The 15409-nt window shown below is 39.9% G+C and overlaps 1 protein-coding gene across 5 annotated transcripts in view; it reads left to right on the top strand.

Annotated features, from left to right (window-relative positions):
* The window catches only part of SGIP1 (SH3 domain GRB2 like endophilin interacting protein 1), a 209721-nt gene that overhangs the window by 139737 nt on the left and 54575 nt on the right, over nt 1-15409 (top strand). For 3 of the 5 annotated variants that reach the window (XM_029230276.1, XM_029230278.1, XM_029230275.1), the window contains 4 exons: nt 693-778; nt 3797-3889; nt 5287-5361; nt 14870-14997. In XM_029230276.1, coding sequence (XP_029086109.1) covers nt 693-778; nt 3797-3889; nt 5287-5361; nt 14870-14997 — 382 coding nt within the window. Of the gene's footprint in view, nt 1-692; nt 779-3796; nt 3890-5286; nt 5362-7724; nt 8217-14869; nt 14998-15409 lie in introns of all 5 variants that reach the window. The other 2 variants (XM_029230279.1, XM_029230277.1) reach the window with 2 other exon arrangements.

Genomic DNA, 15409 nt, shown 5'->3' with positions numbered 1-15409 from the left:
TAATTATGCAGCTTTTCTTTAATAATCAGCTTAAGTAATAATTAGTAGAAAGGATGAGCGTCTAACTTACTACCTGTCTTTCCCCCCTGATTTCTCAATGCTCTTCTTTTTCTAATGTGCAGTATTAAGGTATTAGGAAGTTATAATTAGTCAACTGTGTGGGGCGGTCAGGGGAGGATGGAAGTTAGAAGCTGGTAGACTCAGTTTCTTATTCAAACACAAACTTCCTGGTGGCTTGTTTCTTAGCTTCCCTGTGCCTGACTTTCACTAATCATAAACCCACATTAACTACAACACAGAGATGTGGTGAAGACAGATATAAATGGTTTTTGAGATCTTAAGAGAAGAAGGTGCTTTTCAATAAACTGTTATCTTTAATAATCTCTTCTAGGTATAGAGACTCAGATGCTTTGAAAGAGTTTCTCTCTTCATCTTATTTCTGTTGGACCAGCCCATTGGGCCCCCGTTGAGAATGAGGGATCTTACCTCCTACTGATCCTTTTGTCCGTATACATTTGACCTCTTCATAAATATACTTTTTAGCCCCTCGGGAGCTTGAGTACATACATATATATGTACATAAATGCACACACATACATCGGCCTTACTGTGGAAAATATTTGAAAGCTTTATATCTTTTTTAACATTAATATTTCCTTTCCCTATGTTTTGCTGTAATGTGTGTGATTCAGCAGAAAACCTCCAGATGACACCATGGCACTTGCTCCCCTCTTTGGCCCACCATTAGAATCAGCTTTTGATGAACAGAAGACAGAAGGTAGGAAAAACTCTGTATATCTATAGATTTGTTTTCCCTTTCAATAAAGTATAACTTACCTAGAGTAAATGTGCTTTGAGGCATGTTTGTAAGGTATCACCAGATCTTCATGTGAAAGGATAGTTCTGATCTAGGTGTGCTCTCAGCATGGGAATTTTGTTTGCAGACCTCTAGCATTTCAGGACTTGAAACTTTACTTCCAGAAGTAGCTAAGAGCTAACAAGTTCACTCTTCAAAAGAGGCCAATAAGAATTACTGCAAGTCTCTACAACTCACTGGATGGGGAATAAGTGTTCTATTAGCCAAACAGCCATTATTATGGAGCCAGACCTTCAAATTCCCCATCATAGTCACTGTCATTGTGATATAGCCTCTTTGACCACATTTTCTCTCTTGTCGACCTCATCAGTGAAGGTGTCAATTGTCTTACTCACACAGTAGACACTGTTTGCAGGTTCAAGACCCAGGAATGACCTTAAATCATTTAGCAACTTAGAAATAAAATGTTATGGGAGAAATATCATTTTGGCAGTTATTGTTGGGTTTACCTATTAAATATTTATTCCTAGAATTAAATATTTTAACTTTTAAACATTAACCATTTTTGGATGGCTGTGAGTAATGTATACCTTGCTGACATAAAAGAAACTCTTTATGAAAGGGATCTAATCTACTCCTAAAATGTATTCATGTCCAATGCATGGATCTCCAGCAGCTATATATTTGATAATATGGGATGTTTTTATAGAAATCATTTGATTTAAGACCCCTATGGTCATGTAATCAAAGAAAAAATCAAAAAAATCAAAAATCAAAGATGATTTTTCTAGGACCAATTGGTGAAGGAAATTAGATATAAGTGTTAAGGACAACAAGACTTGAAAGCATAGTAAGTAGGCTAAGATACAGTGACAAAGAGACTCCAAAGTACAGTGAATTAAACAAGATAGAATTTTATTTCTGTTTCATGTAAACAGCCTCGAAGTACACAATGTAGGACTGGTTGGGTGGCTCTTCTATCCTCCGCATGTGGCCTTCACCTCTGGGTGCAAGGGGGCTGCTCCAGCTCTCACCATCAGAAGAAAGGGGGGCAGGGGAGGACCCATGGAACTCACTGCCAATTCTTGTAAGAGCAAAACCTGGAAGAGACACACATCACTTCCAACCAGAGCCCATCAGAAAGAATTTAGTGCCATATGGCCTGCTTAACTTTAACTGTAGAAGAAATGGAGAATGGATCCTGGGAGACAGCTAGCAGCCAGCCACAGCTGAATGTTTTTCAACAATGTAGTTAGCAAAGTGTATAAAGAACATCCCTAAATACTCCTTCAGTGATTTAAGTGTCTACAACTTAGAATCCATAAATAAAGGTGGCCCTGCGGTGAGGTTCTCAGTTATCTTATTAACCGATCTGTGATCAGTCTCACTTTTAATGACATAAAGTCATGTGTAGTGACTGAAGGTGGGGTTTGATTTGTTGCATTTGAATCTACCTATTAAAAAATCCCATAACATTATATAAACCTGATAGACAAAATAGAAAACAGTTCATAGAAATCAAAGTGGTGTCCCACACTGCATCTACAAAAAACCAAATGCTACATCACATCTTTGGAGAATGTGTGCTTTCATGTTAAAACAAAACAGAGCTAAGACCATCATTGAGGTTTGTGGTGGAGAGGAACTGAACTTGTCAATGAGCCTGTCTTGATTGTTCTTTAGGTGGTTTCAGCCCCTGGATTTCTGTAAAGTTCCAACATTTGCACTGAACATACTAGCTCTTCCAATAGCTGCACCTACTTTTCTTATCTACTCACTCTTACTCTCTTTATTGATTCTTCTATCACTAGTTTACAAGACCTGAGAGGAAAGTGGATATTTTTGGAGTTAGGAATGCACGCCTGGGATCAGATCTTAGCTCTGCTACTTTCACCATGTATGTCATTGAGCAAGTTGTTTAATCACTGTAATCTTTGGTTTCCTTAATATCAACCACATGGTGGTGAGGTGAGGACTAAAATATATCATAATAGCTACTGGCCTTGTGATAAGTGTTTTACATGTATTTTATATACATTATATTTATATACATTACCTCCTTTAATCCTTTTAGTAACTCTTTGAGATTGCTCTTATTATCCCTACACTGAAGGAAGGGAAGTTCAGAGGTTACACGAATTGCCCAAGGTCCTAGAGTAAGCATAGAGGCTGGATTCAAATCCACATCCAACTGACTTCCCAGCCTGTTTTACAACCTAATGAATTACCAGCAGTACTTACACAGACCCTGGCACATGATAGGTGCTGAGAAGAGCTAGTTCATTACATTGTTACCATGGCAACAACCAAGAAAAAGAAAAAGAAGAAATATTAGATTCAGTGCCCTTAGGCCTAATACCTAATTGCCCTGATTTACTTTAGATGCCTAAGGACTTATTTATTTTTCTGGTTCTCTTAATATGTTCACCAAACATTTTTTGAATAATTTAATTTCTCTTTATGATACTGTAAAAGGATTGTTTAAAGACCCCGTAAGATGCTTTAAAGGTGGGAACCACTGTACAGAATTCAGGCATCTTGAAGCCTATTCATAGCAAACTTTAAATAAACCAACTTAAAACAAATGTCCATGGGAGTAATGCCTGGATTTTCAAGTGGGTGCCAGAAAGGAGCCAGTACATGTATTGACATTTAGAATGTCCTTAAGTGACCAACCAGGAAAAGAATGCAGACACTCTGTTTTGCAAGTTTTTATTTAGCTATATGTGCACACACAGACACCCCCTGCGCACATGTGTGTGTGTGCACGCGCACACACACACACACACACTCTGCTCCTTTGTCCATTCTCTGCTTGAAAAAAATGAGGAACAACGCATCTCTAAATTAATTTGCTAGGACTGAGGGAAGACAGAAGTAATTTTGTGAAACTCAACTTTAAATTGAAATTTTAAGTTCTAAACTCAGGACGTTTCTTTTTTGAACTCACCCTGGGAAATTTTCTTTTTATGTTTCCAGTTCTTTTAGATCAGCCTGAGATATGGGGTCCAGGCCAACCAATTAATCCAAGCACAGAGTCGCCAAAGTTAACAAGGCCTTTTCCCACTGGAAGTAAGTTATGTGTCTGCTCTGTCTGGAAAAATAAGTGACTCATTTTACTGTCTGCCTGCATAGTGAAATTAGGCAACCCTTACAAAGTCTACATAAGCCACATTTGGACTGTTTAACATTAAGAAGAGATGTTATCCTGATAAGCTTTAGAGTTACAGGGACCTAGGACAGTTGGTTGAGGCAGGAATAATATAATAAATAAAGCAGAATAAGTAACTTGGAATCTATAGCTTCTTCTGACGTCCCACAGGCTCATTCATTCGTTCAATAGGTTTATGTAGGAGTGATAAGCAAGTGAACTAAAGACCTGCTATTCTCCAGGCATGGGCTAGCACACAACACAGAGGTAACCAAATCAGATAAGGTCTCTGCTAGGCCTACAGAACAACTGAGGCTACAGAGAATAGAGAGGACACATTGAGAGGAAAGAGTGATAACTGGAGAACAAAAGAAATGATGCCATATGGTAGAGAGAAGCTGAGATAGGAGATCAGGGCAATTTCATCTCAAAGCAAAGAGAGCCATCATCTCCACTTATTCCAGAATGCCCCCAACCCTTACTCCAGGTGGCTGGGGAAAGAAGTTCTGAAGGAAAAAGTGAACTCATCAAATCTACCAAATATAGCAGTGAGAGGAAAACATACATTTAAAGAAAGAATAAGAAAACAGCGTACCTGTTGAAATTCTTAACTTTGGCCCACAAAGTGACAAGCCCAGTTCAGAAGGATGAATCTCTGGGTTGGGGCTATAATACAATACTTTTTCTATCTCATGGATTTTTTTTAGCTATAATTTCATCAAAGGAATCTGTTCATTCTTCCTTGATCCAAATCATTTTGCTTCAGTCTTTCAAAAATATACCCAAAATTTAAGACATATAACTTTGAGAAATCTTTCCAGACTCCATCCAAGCGATAATATCCTGACTCTATTAAAAAAAAAACCCTCCCCTGAGCCCCTACCCAAGCTGTTCTCATTGTCCTTGACCATACTCTGGACAGTAATTGCCTGTGACCATGATCTTCATTCATTCAGTAGTAAATTCCTTGAGGGCAGAGGCTCGTTGTAGTCAACCCCACGTCGTTCCTAGTACAGGACATGGGACCTCGTTGGTACTTGAGGCATATTGAACAAAGGAACGAATGAATGAAATGATGGTGTTATTGTTGTTACTATCTGACTTTCTCTTGACAAATTCTTATCATAAAATGGAAGAATCTGAATGAGTCCTGCTTCAATCCCTTAGCTTTGAACTTTAAAGAAGATGGATTGTTAATGGTTATTCCTTTTCCAATAGCAGAAGTATGAGCGAAAGCCCCAATCCTGCCTACCTAGGGAATACTGTGTAACTTAGGGAGAGTGTGATCAGCAATGCTTGGCTTCTTATCTCCTGGCAGCACCTCCACCACTGCCTCCAAAACACGTACCAGCCACTCCACCCCGAACAGGCTCCCCCTTAACAACTGGACCAGGTAAGCTTTATTTTTTCTGCTCTGGGATGATGTGGCAATCAGCAGTGGCCCCGTACCTCAACATGCTCTTGATGTGTTGGAAGCTATAGGCTAGACTAAACATGAAACTGTTTGCGTTTAGTTTTATTGCCATTACATTTCACTATGTAGACTTCTTTTAAAGTATCACTCCCAGGTTTCACAAAAGGGTTCACTTTCCTAACTCATGTTTTCTCTGTATAATGTTGTCGAACAAAGGCCACATTTACTTGTGAGATGGAAGAAAACAAACTCAATATCAAAAGTCATTGTTCAATTGACATCTCACTTCATTGGATCTCACTGTAATGATTTACAAATTAAAAGGCATAATTTGTATTGTTCCAAGAACCAATGAGTTTTTTTCTAGAATTAAAACTGTGTCGTCCACAATGATAATAGAATGGTTCCCGGGATATGCAACATACAGGTAAGCTTGGGTGGTGGGAATTTTTCCCAGTAGTTATTAAAGTATTTATTATCCCACGGCAAAGAGATGTGTAAGGATGATAAAATATGGCAAGGAATTGCTGCATGCCTTTAGACAGATAATTTCTAAGGCACACCTTTACTGTCTATTAAAATCAATACTATATATTCCTACAGTTTATAATCTACCTAGTCTTACTGGACTAGCAAGTCAAAAGCAGTAGTAGTGGGCTTCCCTGGTGGCGCAGTGGTTGAGAGTCCGCCTGCCGATGCAGGGGACACAGTTAGTGCCCCGGTCCGGGAAGATCCCACATGCCGTGGAGCAGCTGGGCCTGTGAGCCATGGCCGCTGAGCCTGCGCGTCCGGAGCCTGTGCTCCGCAACGGGAGAGGCCACAATAGTGAGAGGCCCGCGTACCGCAAAAAAAAAAAAAAAGACAATAGTAGTTATTTTATGTGCCTGGGTCCTTAGAATGCAGTTCTTCATCACCTTTGGAATTCTATTGCAGCTTCATCCTTAGCTATTTATGCAGCCTGGTGAGTTTGATAGCTACAGAGTGAGGTATTTATCAACAAGAGCAAATGCAAGACATAGTCATTTATGAAATTTACATTGATTCAGACCCAACAGTCATCCAGAGTGTCACAGGTAAAAGTGTTTGCAAGTTCAAATCATTTTGGCCCCTTGGATTCCCATGAATGTGTTAGAGATAAATAAATCTACCAGCAACAAAATTATAAATATTGTGGCCCATGCAAACTGCTATCCCATTTATCTGTAGCCTTGGAACCTTGAAGGTTAACTCTTTTCAAATGTGAAATATGGAAATACTAAGCCGGCTCTTATAGCTAGAAGGTTATTTAAAGGTAAAGTGGCTTCTGCTCATGCCTTGCAATTATATAGGTAACAATTTCTAATTTAAATAACCTCGGTTTAGTAAAAGGTACACTTCCTCACATTTCAAATGTTATCAAGTATTTCCTGCCAAGCTGTAGAAGATAGTTTTAATTTTTTCTCTTATTACTGATAAGAATTAAAAAGAATAGCTAATGCTAATACTTAAGCAAAACAGACTTTTTTGTTTTGTGACTTCAGATAGATATATATCAGTTATGCCTTTGATATTAACAGGTTAGACTTGAGAAAAGAAATTATAAAGGTGTTTTTATAATTTTCTTCCCTATTAAACAGGTATGTATGTAACAGTTCTAATAAGTAGTAAATGTATTCTCATTATCCTATGTGTGTGGTGTGTGGAGTGTGTATGTGTATGTTTGTAAATATTCATGTGGGGATATCTCTTTAAATAATCTTTGTGCTGTGTTTCTGGTGTGTTCAAGGTGGAGGCTATACAACTAATTATGATGTGATCATTTTTTTTAACTAACAGATATTGTCATTAGTTTCACGAAACATTTTCATTTAATATGCCAGAGTAGACAATCTTTATCAAATGAGGGTCATTTCCAGCTATCAGTTCTTTTTCAGTTGTGTCCTCTGTATTTCAGTAGGCCAGATTTTCCAAAGGGACCTCCCTTTTGGAATTTCCAGTTCCAGAGCTTGTACACTTCTGTGAACCTAACACTGTCTTCTCAGAATGACCACACTTTGCATGCCTGTGAGCAGCCTTGGAGGGCAGTCGCGTGCTCAAGTGCTTTCTATGATGGTAGAAGTAGCCAACTCGGGTCACCCCACACGAGGGTAAATAATAGCAAAAAAGGCGATACTCATATTGTAGACGCAAGGAACTCTTCCCTCCCCTTCAACTCCAATCAAGATTTTCCATTGTGAAATATGCCTACCTAGGCACCTCACAAGACAATCTATTTACCAGGCTTTGCCTCACCCCTCCCACTTCCCATACAAATAATTTTAACAAAGTCAATTAAATTTTAAAATCAACTACTTTAACCACAGGAAATGACCAGGCAGCCACAGAGGTCAAAATTGAAAAACTACCATCAATCAATGACTTGGACAGCATTTTTGGCCCTGTGTTGTCCCCCAAGTCTGTTGCTGTTAATGCTGAAGAAAAGTGGGTCCATTTTTCTGATACATCCCCGGAACGTGTTACTCCAGAGTTGACTCCAAGGGAAAAGGTGGTGTCCCCACCAGCTGCCTCAGACAACCCAGCTGACTCCCCGCCTCCGGGCCCCCCGGGCCCTCCTGGTCCCCCAGGACCTCCAAGTCCCCCTCGCAATGTACCATCGCCACTCAACTTAGAAGAAGTCCAGAAGAAAGTCGCTGAGCAGGCCTTCATTAAAGATGATTACTTAGAAACAATCTCATCTCCTAAAGATTTGGGGCTGGGGCAGAGAGCAACTCCGCCTGCCCCACCACCACCCACCTACAGGACTGTGGTTTCATCCCCTGGACCTGGCTCGGGCAGTGGTACGGGGACCACCAGTGGTACGTCTTATGTTTGAGTGTGCTTCGTGTGACCGGGAATGGCCGTGGCTACTGCAGTGTGAGCAACGCCCTCCTCCTGCCTGGCAGTTGGCTTTAGAGCTTCAGCCATCCCTCCTTTGGCGTGGGTGTCCTGTGCCCTGTGGCATGTACTAGTCCATCGAATGCTCACGGTCATAGTGCAAGTCTGTGGATGTGTCCTGCCCTGCACTCGCAGCCCTTAGGAGTGCCCTGCCTTCTACCCTGCAGATAAGGTGTATATTTTTTAAAGAAAGCTGTGATGTCATTGTTTAGATTTCAGGAAAAGTTCTAGAAAGACAGGTTTCACAGCAAGTGAGTTTCGTGTTTAATGTCTGATTTCCTCATCAGATGCCTCCACGCGAGCCCTAGTTTGTTTGGGTTTTTTTCGGGTGTTTCCGCTTTATTGAGATACAACTGACGAAACTGTAAGATATTTAAAGTGTACAATTTGATGATTTGATATACACATACACTGTGAAGGATTCCTCCCACCAAGTTAATTAACACAGTCCATCACCTCACATATTTACCTTTTTTTTTTGGTGAGAAATTTAAGTTCTACTCTCTTAGCAAATTTCAGTCATTCAATACAGTGTTATCAACTATAGTCACCATGTTATACATTAGATCCTCAGACATTATTCAACTTATAAGCTTATAAATCTGTTTGTATTTTTTTTCAAGGGTCCTAGTTTTTGTAGATCAGTGCGTTTTCTTCTATTTTTTTTCTGTTTATTTTCCTTATGGTGGGAGAACTATGTTAACTCCTCTAATTACTTCAGAGAAAAAGAAGTAGGGTTTGAAAAAGAGATTTTAGAGGACAGCAAAAGAAGAGCCTGCCTTCTTGCATCCCCAGCCTAATCAAGCTGCCACTGAAACAAACTACTCTCTGATGTCATCATTTGACATGCTCATCAGCCTATGAGGTCAACTCTAAGTATAGTGACAGGTGATGGAGCAGTTTATCAGAAATGTACATTTTGGGATTCTAAATGCACATGTTGACATTGAATCTGATATTTTGGTTTCCCTTATTTGAAGCTTCATTTTGTGCTCTCTAATTATGAAAGGATGGGAACTACCAAGCATATCCAAGAAAGACCAAGATTTTTCTAATGCATCTTCTGTATTATTCATTCCATTGGTGCTCATGTTTGTCTGACAAGATCCTCCAGTGCCTTCCCAAACTGTTCCTGTGGGTTTGGTTTAGGTTCCTTTGCAGGGGTGTGAAGGACTATTTGTTTTTTATTTTCTTTGAAAGAGGTGACCAAGTCTAAGTTATTTAGGTCTAGTAAGAGACAGAAAGGAAAGGCATTTGTCTCCATTCTAATAGTCATCATTGCTTCTGCTTTCAATGGAGTATCTTTCAGTGCTTGCTCTGGTTTGCAAACTGCTCTGTGCTTTAAAGTGAGAGCATCCAAACCGATCAAGGAGAGGACTGGAGAGTCACACGCACTGCACACAAAATCAGTGTTTTATATCATTACGTGTGCCCTTCCTCCACCAAGAAGGAAAAAGAATGCAGTACTAAAATTTAAGTTTGGGAAACTATGTTAAAACAAAATCGGCAGGCTTCTTTACTATAGGACCTCTGAGAGCCATTATTTTGCCAATAAGAGCAACAGCTATAGTTTCTTGTCCTGGCTTCATGCCAAGAACTTTATGCACATCATTTCATCCTTACAACAACCCCATGAGGTGAATACTCTTCTTTCCCCCATTTTACAGATCGAAAAACCAAGGCTCTTGGATGTTTAGTAATTTGCCCAAGTTTACACAGCTGCAGGTGGTAGACTTGGGATTCATCCTCGGGTCTCTCTGATCTCAAGCCTGTGTTCTCAACCACTATGCCCTCCAGGCACTCTTGTAAGGTTTAGTGACAAAACATCCCAAACTTATTTGAGACTGACACACACCTGTACTGCACAGTGTCATCAAGATCACCAAAAGTCTTCTCTCCAAACCTGCTCCTCTGTGTTCCTTTCTATAATTCTGGAGGGTTAGAGCCTCACTTCCACCCTCTATTCCTTTTTAGGTCTTTGGGGTTCTTACTTAACTGTAAAGATAATAAAGGGCCCCTAGGTAAAACCTTCAGTTCAGACCTCAACCCCAAAGAAGCTGGTTGCCCTCTGTCAAAGAGGGGCATGTTTCCATTGCCTTGGATGGGACTCTCCTTCCTGGGCCAGACTCTGAGTCTTCCGAGAGAACTTTCCAAGGAATAATGCCTTCTCTCCAGTGGCCCGGCCACTATGCTCTCCTCAAAGTAAACTCCTTTGGTCGGGGGAGGGGAGCTTTGTTACTCACCCAGCTCCTCCAACACCTTCCACAAGGCTCTGGGAGATGCTTGTTTGATTGAATTGACCACTGAGCTAATGAGTGACAAGAGAAGCTCTAGCTTTCTTTCTAGAATCCTTGGGAGTTTTGTTGTTTTAGTGTTTAGTTTCCATATTCTTATTTAAAATTAGTTGAAAATGTTACCAGTAAAGACTATCAATTCTTAATAACTGTGCCGGAAAAAAACTATACTTTGCTGGTATTAAAGGATTGAATTTCTAAGTAGAAGACCGAACTGGGCCAACGAAGCTCATGAATAAATAAAACTTGCACCATTATCTCCTTAATTAAGTCCCAGTTTATTTGCTCGTAAATCTTTTATTGATGAAATATACACAGACTGGAAGAAATGTAAATTTAGGATTAAAAGAATAGGATACGGTCTCATGTTTTAAAGATTCGTAGTGCTTATCACTACCTGCTTCTTAAAACTTAACCTGATGGGAATAACTCTTCTTGTATACCTCAAACTATATTTAATTAGATACCATTATGCCTACTTTAAAATTTTCATTCACACTGAGATGACTGCCAATGACCAAGTTTAGACAGTACTCAGGCCTCGTGAATCAGAAGAGTTACCTGCTATTGAAAAAGTTGGAAGTTAAGAATTTGCTCCAAGGACTTTAATTTCCTTATGGCAAAAGTTCAAAATACATAGTTTGGCCAACACATTGCTTTATTGGAATGCAGACACTGATTCTTGGCAAAGGCTATCTCTTCTCCTATGTGGGCTGTGTGTGCCCAGGGGATAGAATGGGGAAAGTGTTTTCTTGGCCTGCAGCAAGTTTGGAGGCCAGGGAAAGAGAGGTGTCCGTAAAGACAGAACGTTCAGTGCAACGTTTCCTGACTGGGGAAACTAAAGCAATAGTAAAGCATGTTAAACACAAACAGACACACACATACAACCCCCCATAAGCAAATAAATTTGAGCTACCTGGGGTTGAATTAAACAAATATATTTCCTAACTACATGTCCAATATGGAAGCCACTAGGCACGTGGGGCTATTTTAATCTTAATGGCAATTAATTAAAATTAAAATTAAAAATCAGTTATTTAGATGCAGTAGGCACAATTCAGTGCTCAGTGGTCACATGTGGCTAACGCCTATCTTATTGGACAGCACTTGTTCCAGAACATTTTCATCGTTGCAGAAAGCTCTGTTGGGCAGTACTGTTTTAGGGCTTTTAATGTGCTGGTCACCAAAAAAGAAATGCAGTGTGAAACCATTCCCACATATGTTTAATACTTTCCTCAAAGCAATGGTGTAATTGTGTCCTAAGGAACACAAGTTGGGAAAGACTGATTCTTCACATATTTTGAAGTGCACATATTTTAATTCATTTGATTCTCCTCCACAACATTTTGATGTATTAGCCTCATTTTACAGATAAGGAAACGGATGCTGAAAGATAGGACTTGCCACCGTTACAAAACAATAAATAGCAAAGCCAGTATCTGTCTGACCTCAGGTCTGTTGGATTCGATTTACCACTTCTCCCCCCCACTCCCCTCTCCCACCCACAAGCACACACACAAAAAGAGAGATGAAAGTTGAAGTCATCCTTATGCGGTTCTCATACCAAAGTTATGATCGAACTCCAGGTTGAGAGCAGCAGATGGATTGAGAGCATGTCAATGGTTGCCAACTTTTCTGAACTCACAAAACTCAAATGATGTACATGTGATTTTTAAAGTTAAACAATGTTGTCCAGTTATTTTCCAGCATTGTTCTTGGGAATAAACACTGCTTGAAGGGAAAATGAAAGTATAATTGAAGGTAGAAGAATGAGGATAGAGATGTACAAATAATAGCCCTCTATATTCTTGCAATACAAAATAATTGTGTAATCTCACAAAATCGTGTGAAACGTTAGTACAGTTGTGAAATACTCCTTAGGCCCTGAGTACTCTCTGCTGAATGTGTGGGTTCTGTCAAGCAGGCTTTGCTTCTTAAACACTCCCTTAGTATCTTCTAACTGCACAACGAATCAATGAAATCAATTCAGTAAAGAAAAAGTGAGTAAAACAGTAAAGAAAACGTGCCGCAAAAGGAAAAGGAAACCAGTTAACCAGCCACTTTTTTCCTTGCTTCTAGTTGTACCTGTATCAAAAAACAATCTTTACCGTCATCAACTGCCTTCCATTTGTGTAGTATTTTATAGTTTAGTAAATACTTTAATAAGCATTGTCCATTCCAATTGTGACAACCCCTTTGCAAAGTAGAAACATGTCTTATTTTTTTAAAACAGGGAGCTGAGGCTCAGAGAAGTCAAGATCCCACAGCTGATCTTTTCCCGAGATTGACTCAGAAGACTATTTCTTGGAAATAGACCCATGGGTAGACATTTTGACCCACTCCTATAGCATGGTTTTCCAGCAAAATAGAGCCCTCAAAAAAGCTCCATAAAACTTCCTGACAAAGACTTTGCTGTGTAAAGATTTATTTCCCATCTCTTTGCTGTCACTTCTGTTTTCTGAAAACATCCTGGGTATAAAGAAAACTTTGTAGTGGGACCTGTCAAAATATACCCTATTCTTTTATTCAGAGAAGATTAGCCAAAGACTAAGAATATTTATATTGAGAGAAAAGTATGCAGTCTATCCATGCGAAAAGAAGACCTTTGTGCAAAATATGGGGCTACGGTCCACCTAAAGCTACAAGACACTGCATTTAAAAGCTCAGGCTTTGTAGTTACATAGACCATTTGAGCTACGTGACCTTGAGCAAGTTACTGAATATCTCTGAGCTTTACTTTCCACTGAGATAGTAGAAGTACCTTCCTCCAAAGCTTATTGTGGGGATAAAATAAGATAATGCATGTAAAATGCCTAACATAGATGCTGGCCCAATAAAATAAAAAGTGAGTATACAATAAAAAGTTGGCAGTGGTGGAGAGGAGGTATCGGTAGGGATGGGTGGTAATAATTAGTAGGGTTTCGCACCGATGAAGCTACACTTAGAATAAGCAACACAGAGAAACACAACGCACTCAACATTTCAAATTGTTTACACAAAGGAGCAAGATTTTCACCTCCAGGACATGCCTAAGATGGGAGCAGTTGCTGAGGTGATGGGTTTTGCTGCTCAACTCCAAAGCTCCTTGAGAATCTGAAAATCTGGACATGGAGGTGCTGGTGTAGGTTTCTCCAGAGAACAGAGCTTTGTGACATGTTGGAGGGGAGGCTAGGTGGGGAGAGATATTTTCCTGGGGCACAATTTCTTAGACTTTTCTTGGAGTGATTTGATACCTGTGCTTCTAATCAAAGTGAAAAAAACCTCAGGAGTAGTTGGAACTTCTCTGACTGAACAAGAACAGTTTGGAATATTGATTTGACTTTCTTAAGGTTGTTAGCCAAGTAGTTTACCCATGTATCCCGGACAGATGACTGAAGATGGGCAGACCCCTGAGTCTAGAGACCTCTCTTGTGCGCTCATCAATGTGCATGCCAACCTCTGTGTGTCCTCTGTGTTTCACATGCTTGTCATTGACAGCCAGAAAAGTAAATCCAAGGGCCCTTTAAAAATCATCACAAAAATCATCACAGGCAACCTCTACACAGACAGACTCCTACCTAGCCACCTTTGAAAAATAAAATCCTCTAAATTCAATGTGTTTCTGTTAAGATTCTACACACAAAGTATGCACGTACCATCTTATTTACTTTCTTACATTTTGTCCTTTGCTTACCATCAAGTGTTTGCTTACATTTACGAAGTTAGCACTCATAGCTTGAAGCACGGTAAGAAGGATACTTCTCTTCTGTGTTTTATATACATAAATATTTATATATATATATACATATACACACATATTTATATATATGTATATATACATATAATGTGAAAAATCTTTTTTTTTCCAAGTTCTAACCTCCATTTTCATCTTGGACATAAATAAATTCTGAATATGCAAAAATCAAGAAAATTGATCATAAGTTTGGTGTGTACCATGGTCAAAATGAAGGATACCCACCCACCCAGCCAAAAGAGTCTTAAGAATATATTTTCTGTCACAGGGAGTAATAAAAGGATTTACCTTTCACTGGGTGTCACATGACAACAAAAGGCAATGAGCTTCAGCTTCTGCCATCAACCTAGTGATTTTTTTTCTTTATTGAAAAAAAAAAAAAAACCCAAACCCCATGTGCTACAGAGTTGACTGTACTAACTGCTGAGGTGAAACAAATGGCTCTGATTGACACTGTGTTGGGGAATGGGGAAGGCGGGATCCAGTGATGACAGCACTTTTGGCCACCTGCGTTCCTAGTCATTTTTAACACCAGCTTGTTTTTCAGGTGCATCATCCCCTGCTCGGCCAGCCACCCCCTTGGTTCTTTGCAGCACCACGACCCCACCTCCACCTCCTCCCCGGCCTCCGTCTCGGCCAAAGCTACCTCCAGGGAAGCCTGGAGTCGGAGATGTGGTATGTTCCCTTCTGCCCTGGCCTGCTCAGAAACATCCAGTGGGAATGACAAACGAGTCCAAGGGCCTGAATGCGGGTCATCTCAACTTCAGGTCTAAGTCTCACTTACAGTGCTTGTACAAATGGCCCTGACAGGTGACATCTGAAAGACAGTCACTGCAATCAGAGTGTACATTTCAGTTGCCCTCAAATCTCTAACATCTTTCAAGCCAAGGTCGAAAATAGTAGGAATAGGATCCTGGGGCCCTTAGTTCTTCTACAGTGGGTTTGATGAAAATTAAGATAATAATGCTCAATTGTGCTAAATCCTTTAGAATGGGAGGTGTTTCCTTTCACCATATTTATCTGATTTTGGAAGATTCCAAGGGAGGGCAAGTCCTGATTTCTGTCCCCAGGCTACAGAGAAGTTACT

The sequence above is a fragment of the Monodon monoceros genome, unplaced genomic scaffold, assembly GCF_005190385.1.
Source record: "Monodon monoceros isolate NGI ecotype Baffin Bay Population unplaced genomic scaffold, NGI_Narwhal_1 Super_Scaffold_18, whole genome shotgun sequence".
NCBI classification, from domain to species: domain Eukaryota; kingdom Metazoa; phylum Chordata; class Mammalia; order Artiodactyla; family Monodontidae; genus Monodon; species Monodon monoceros.
This window is presented reverse-complemented; position numbering and strand designations above follow the sequence as displayed.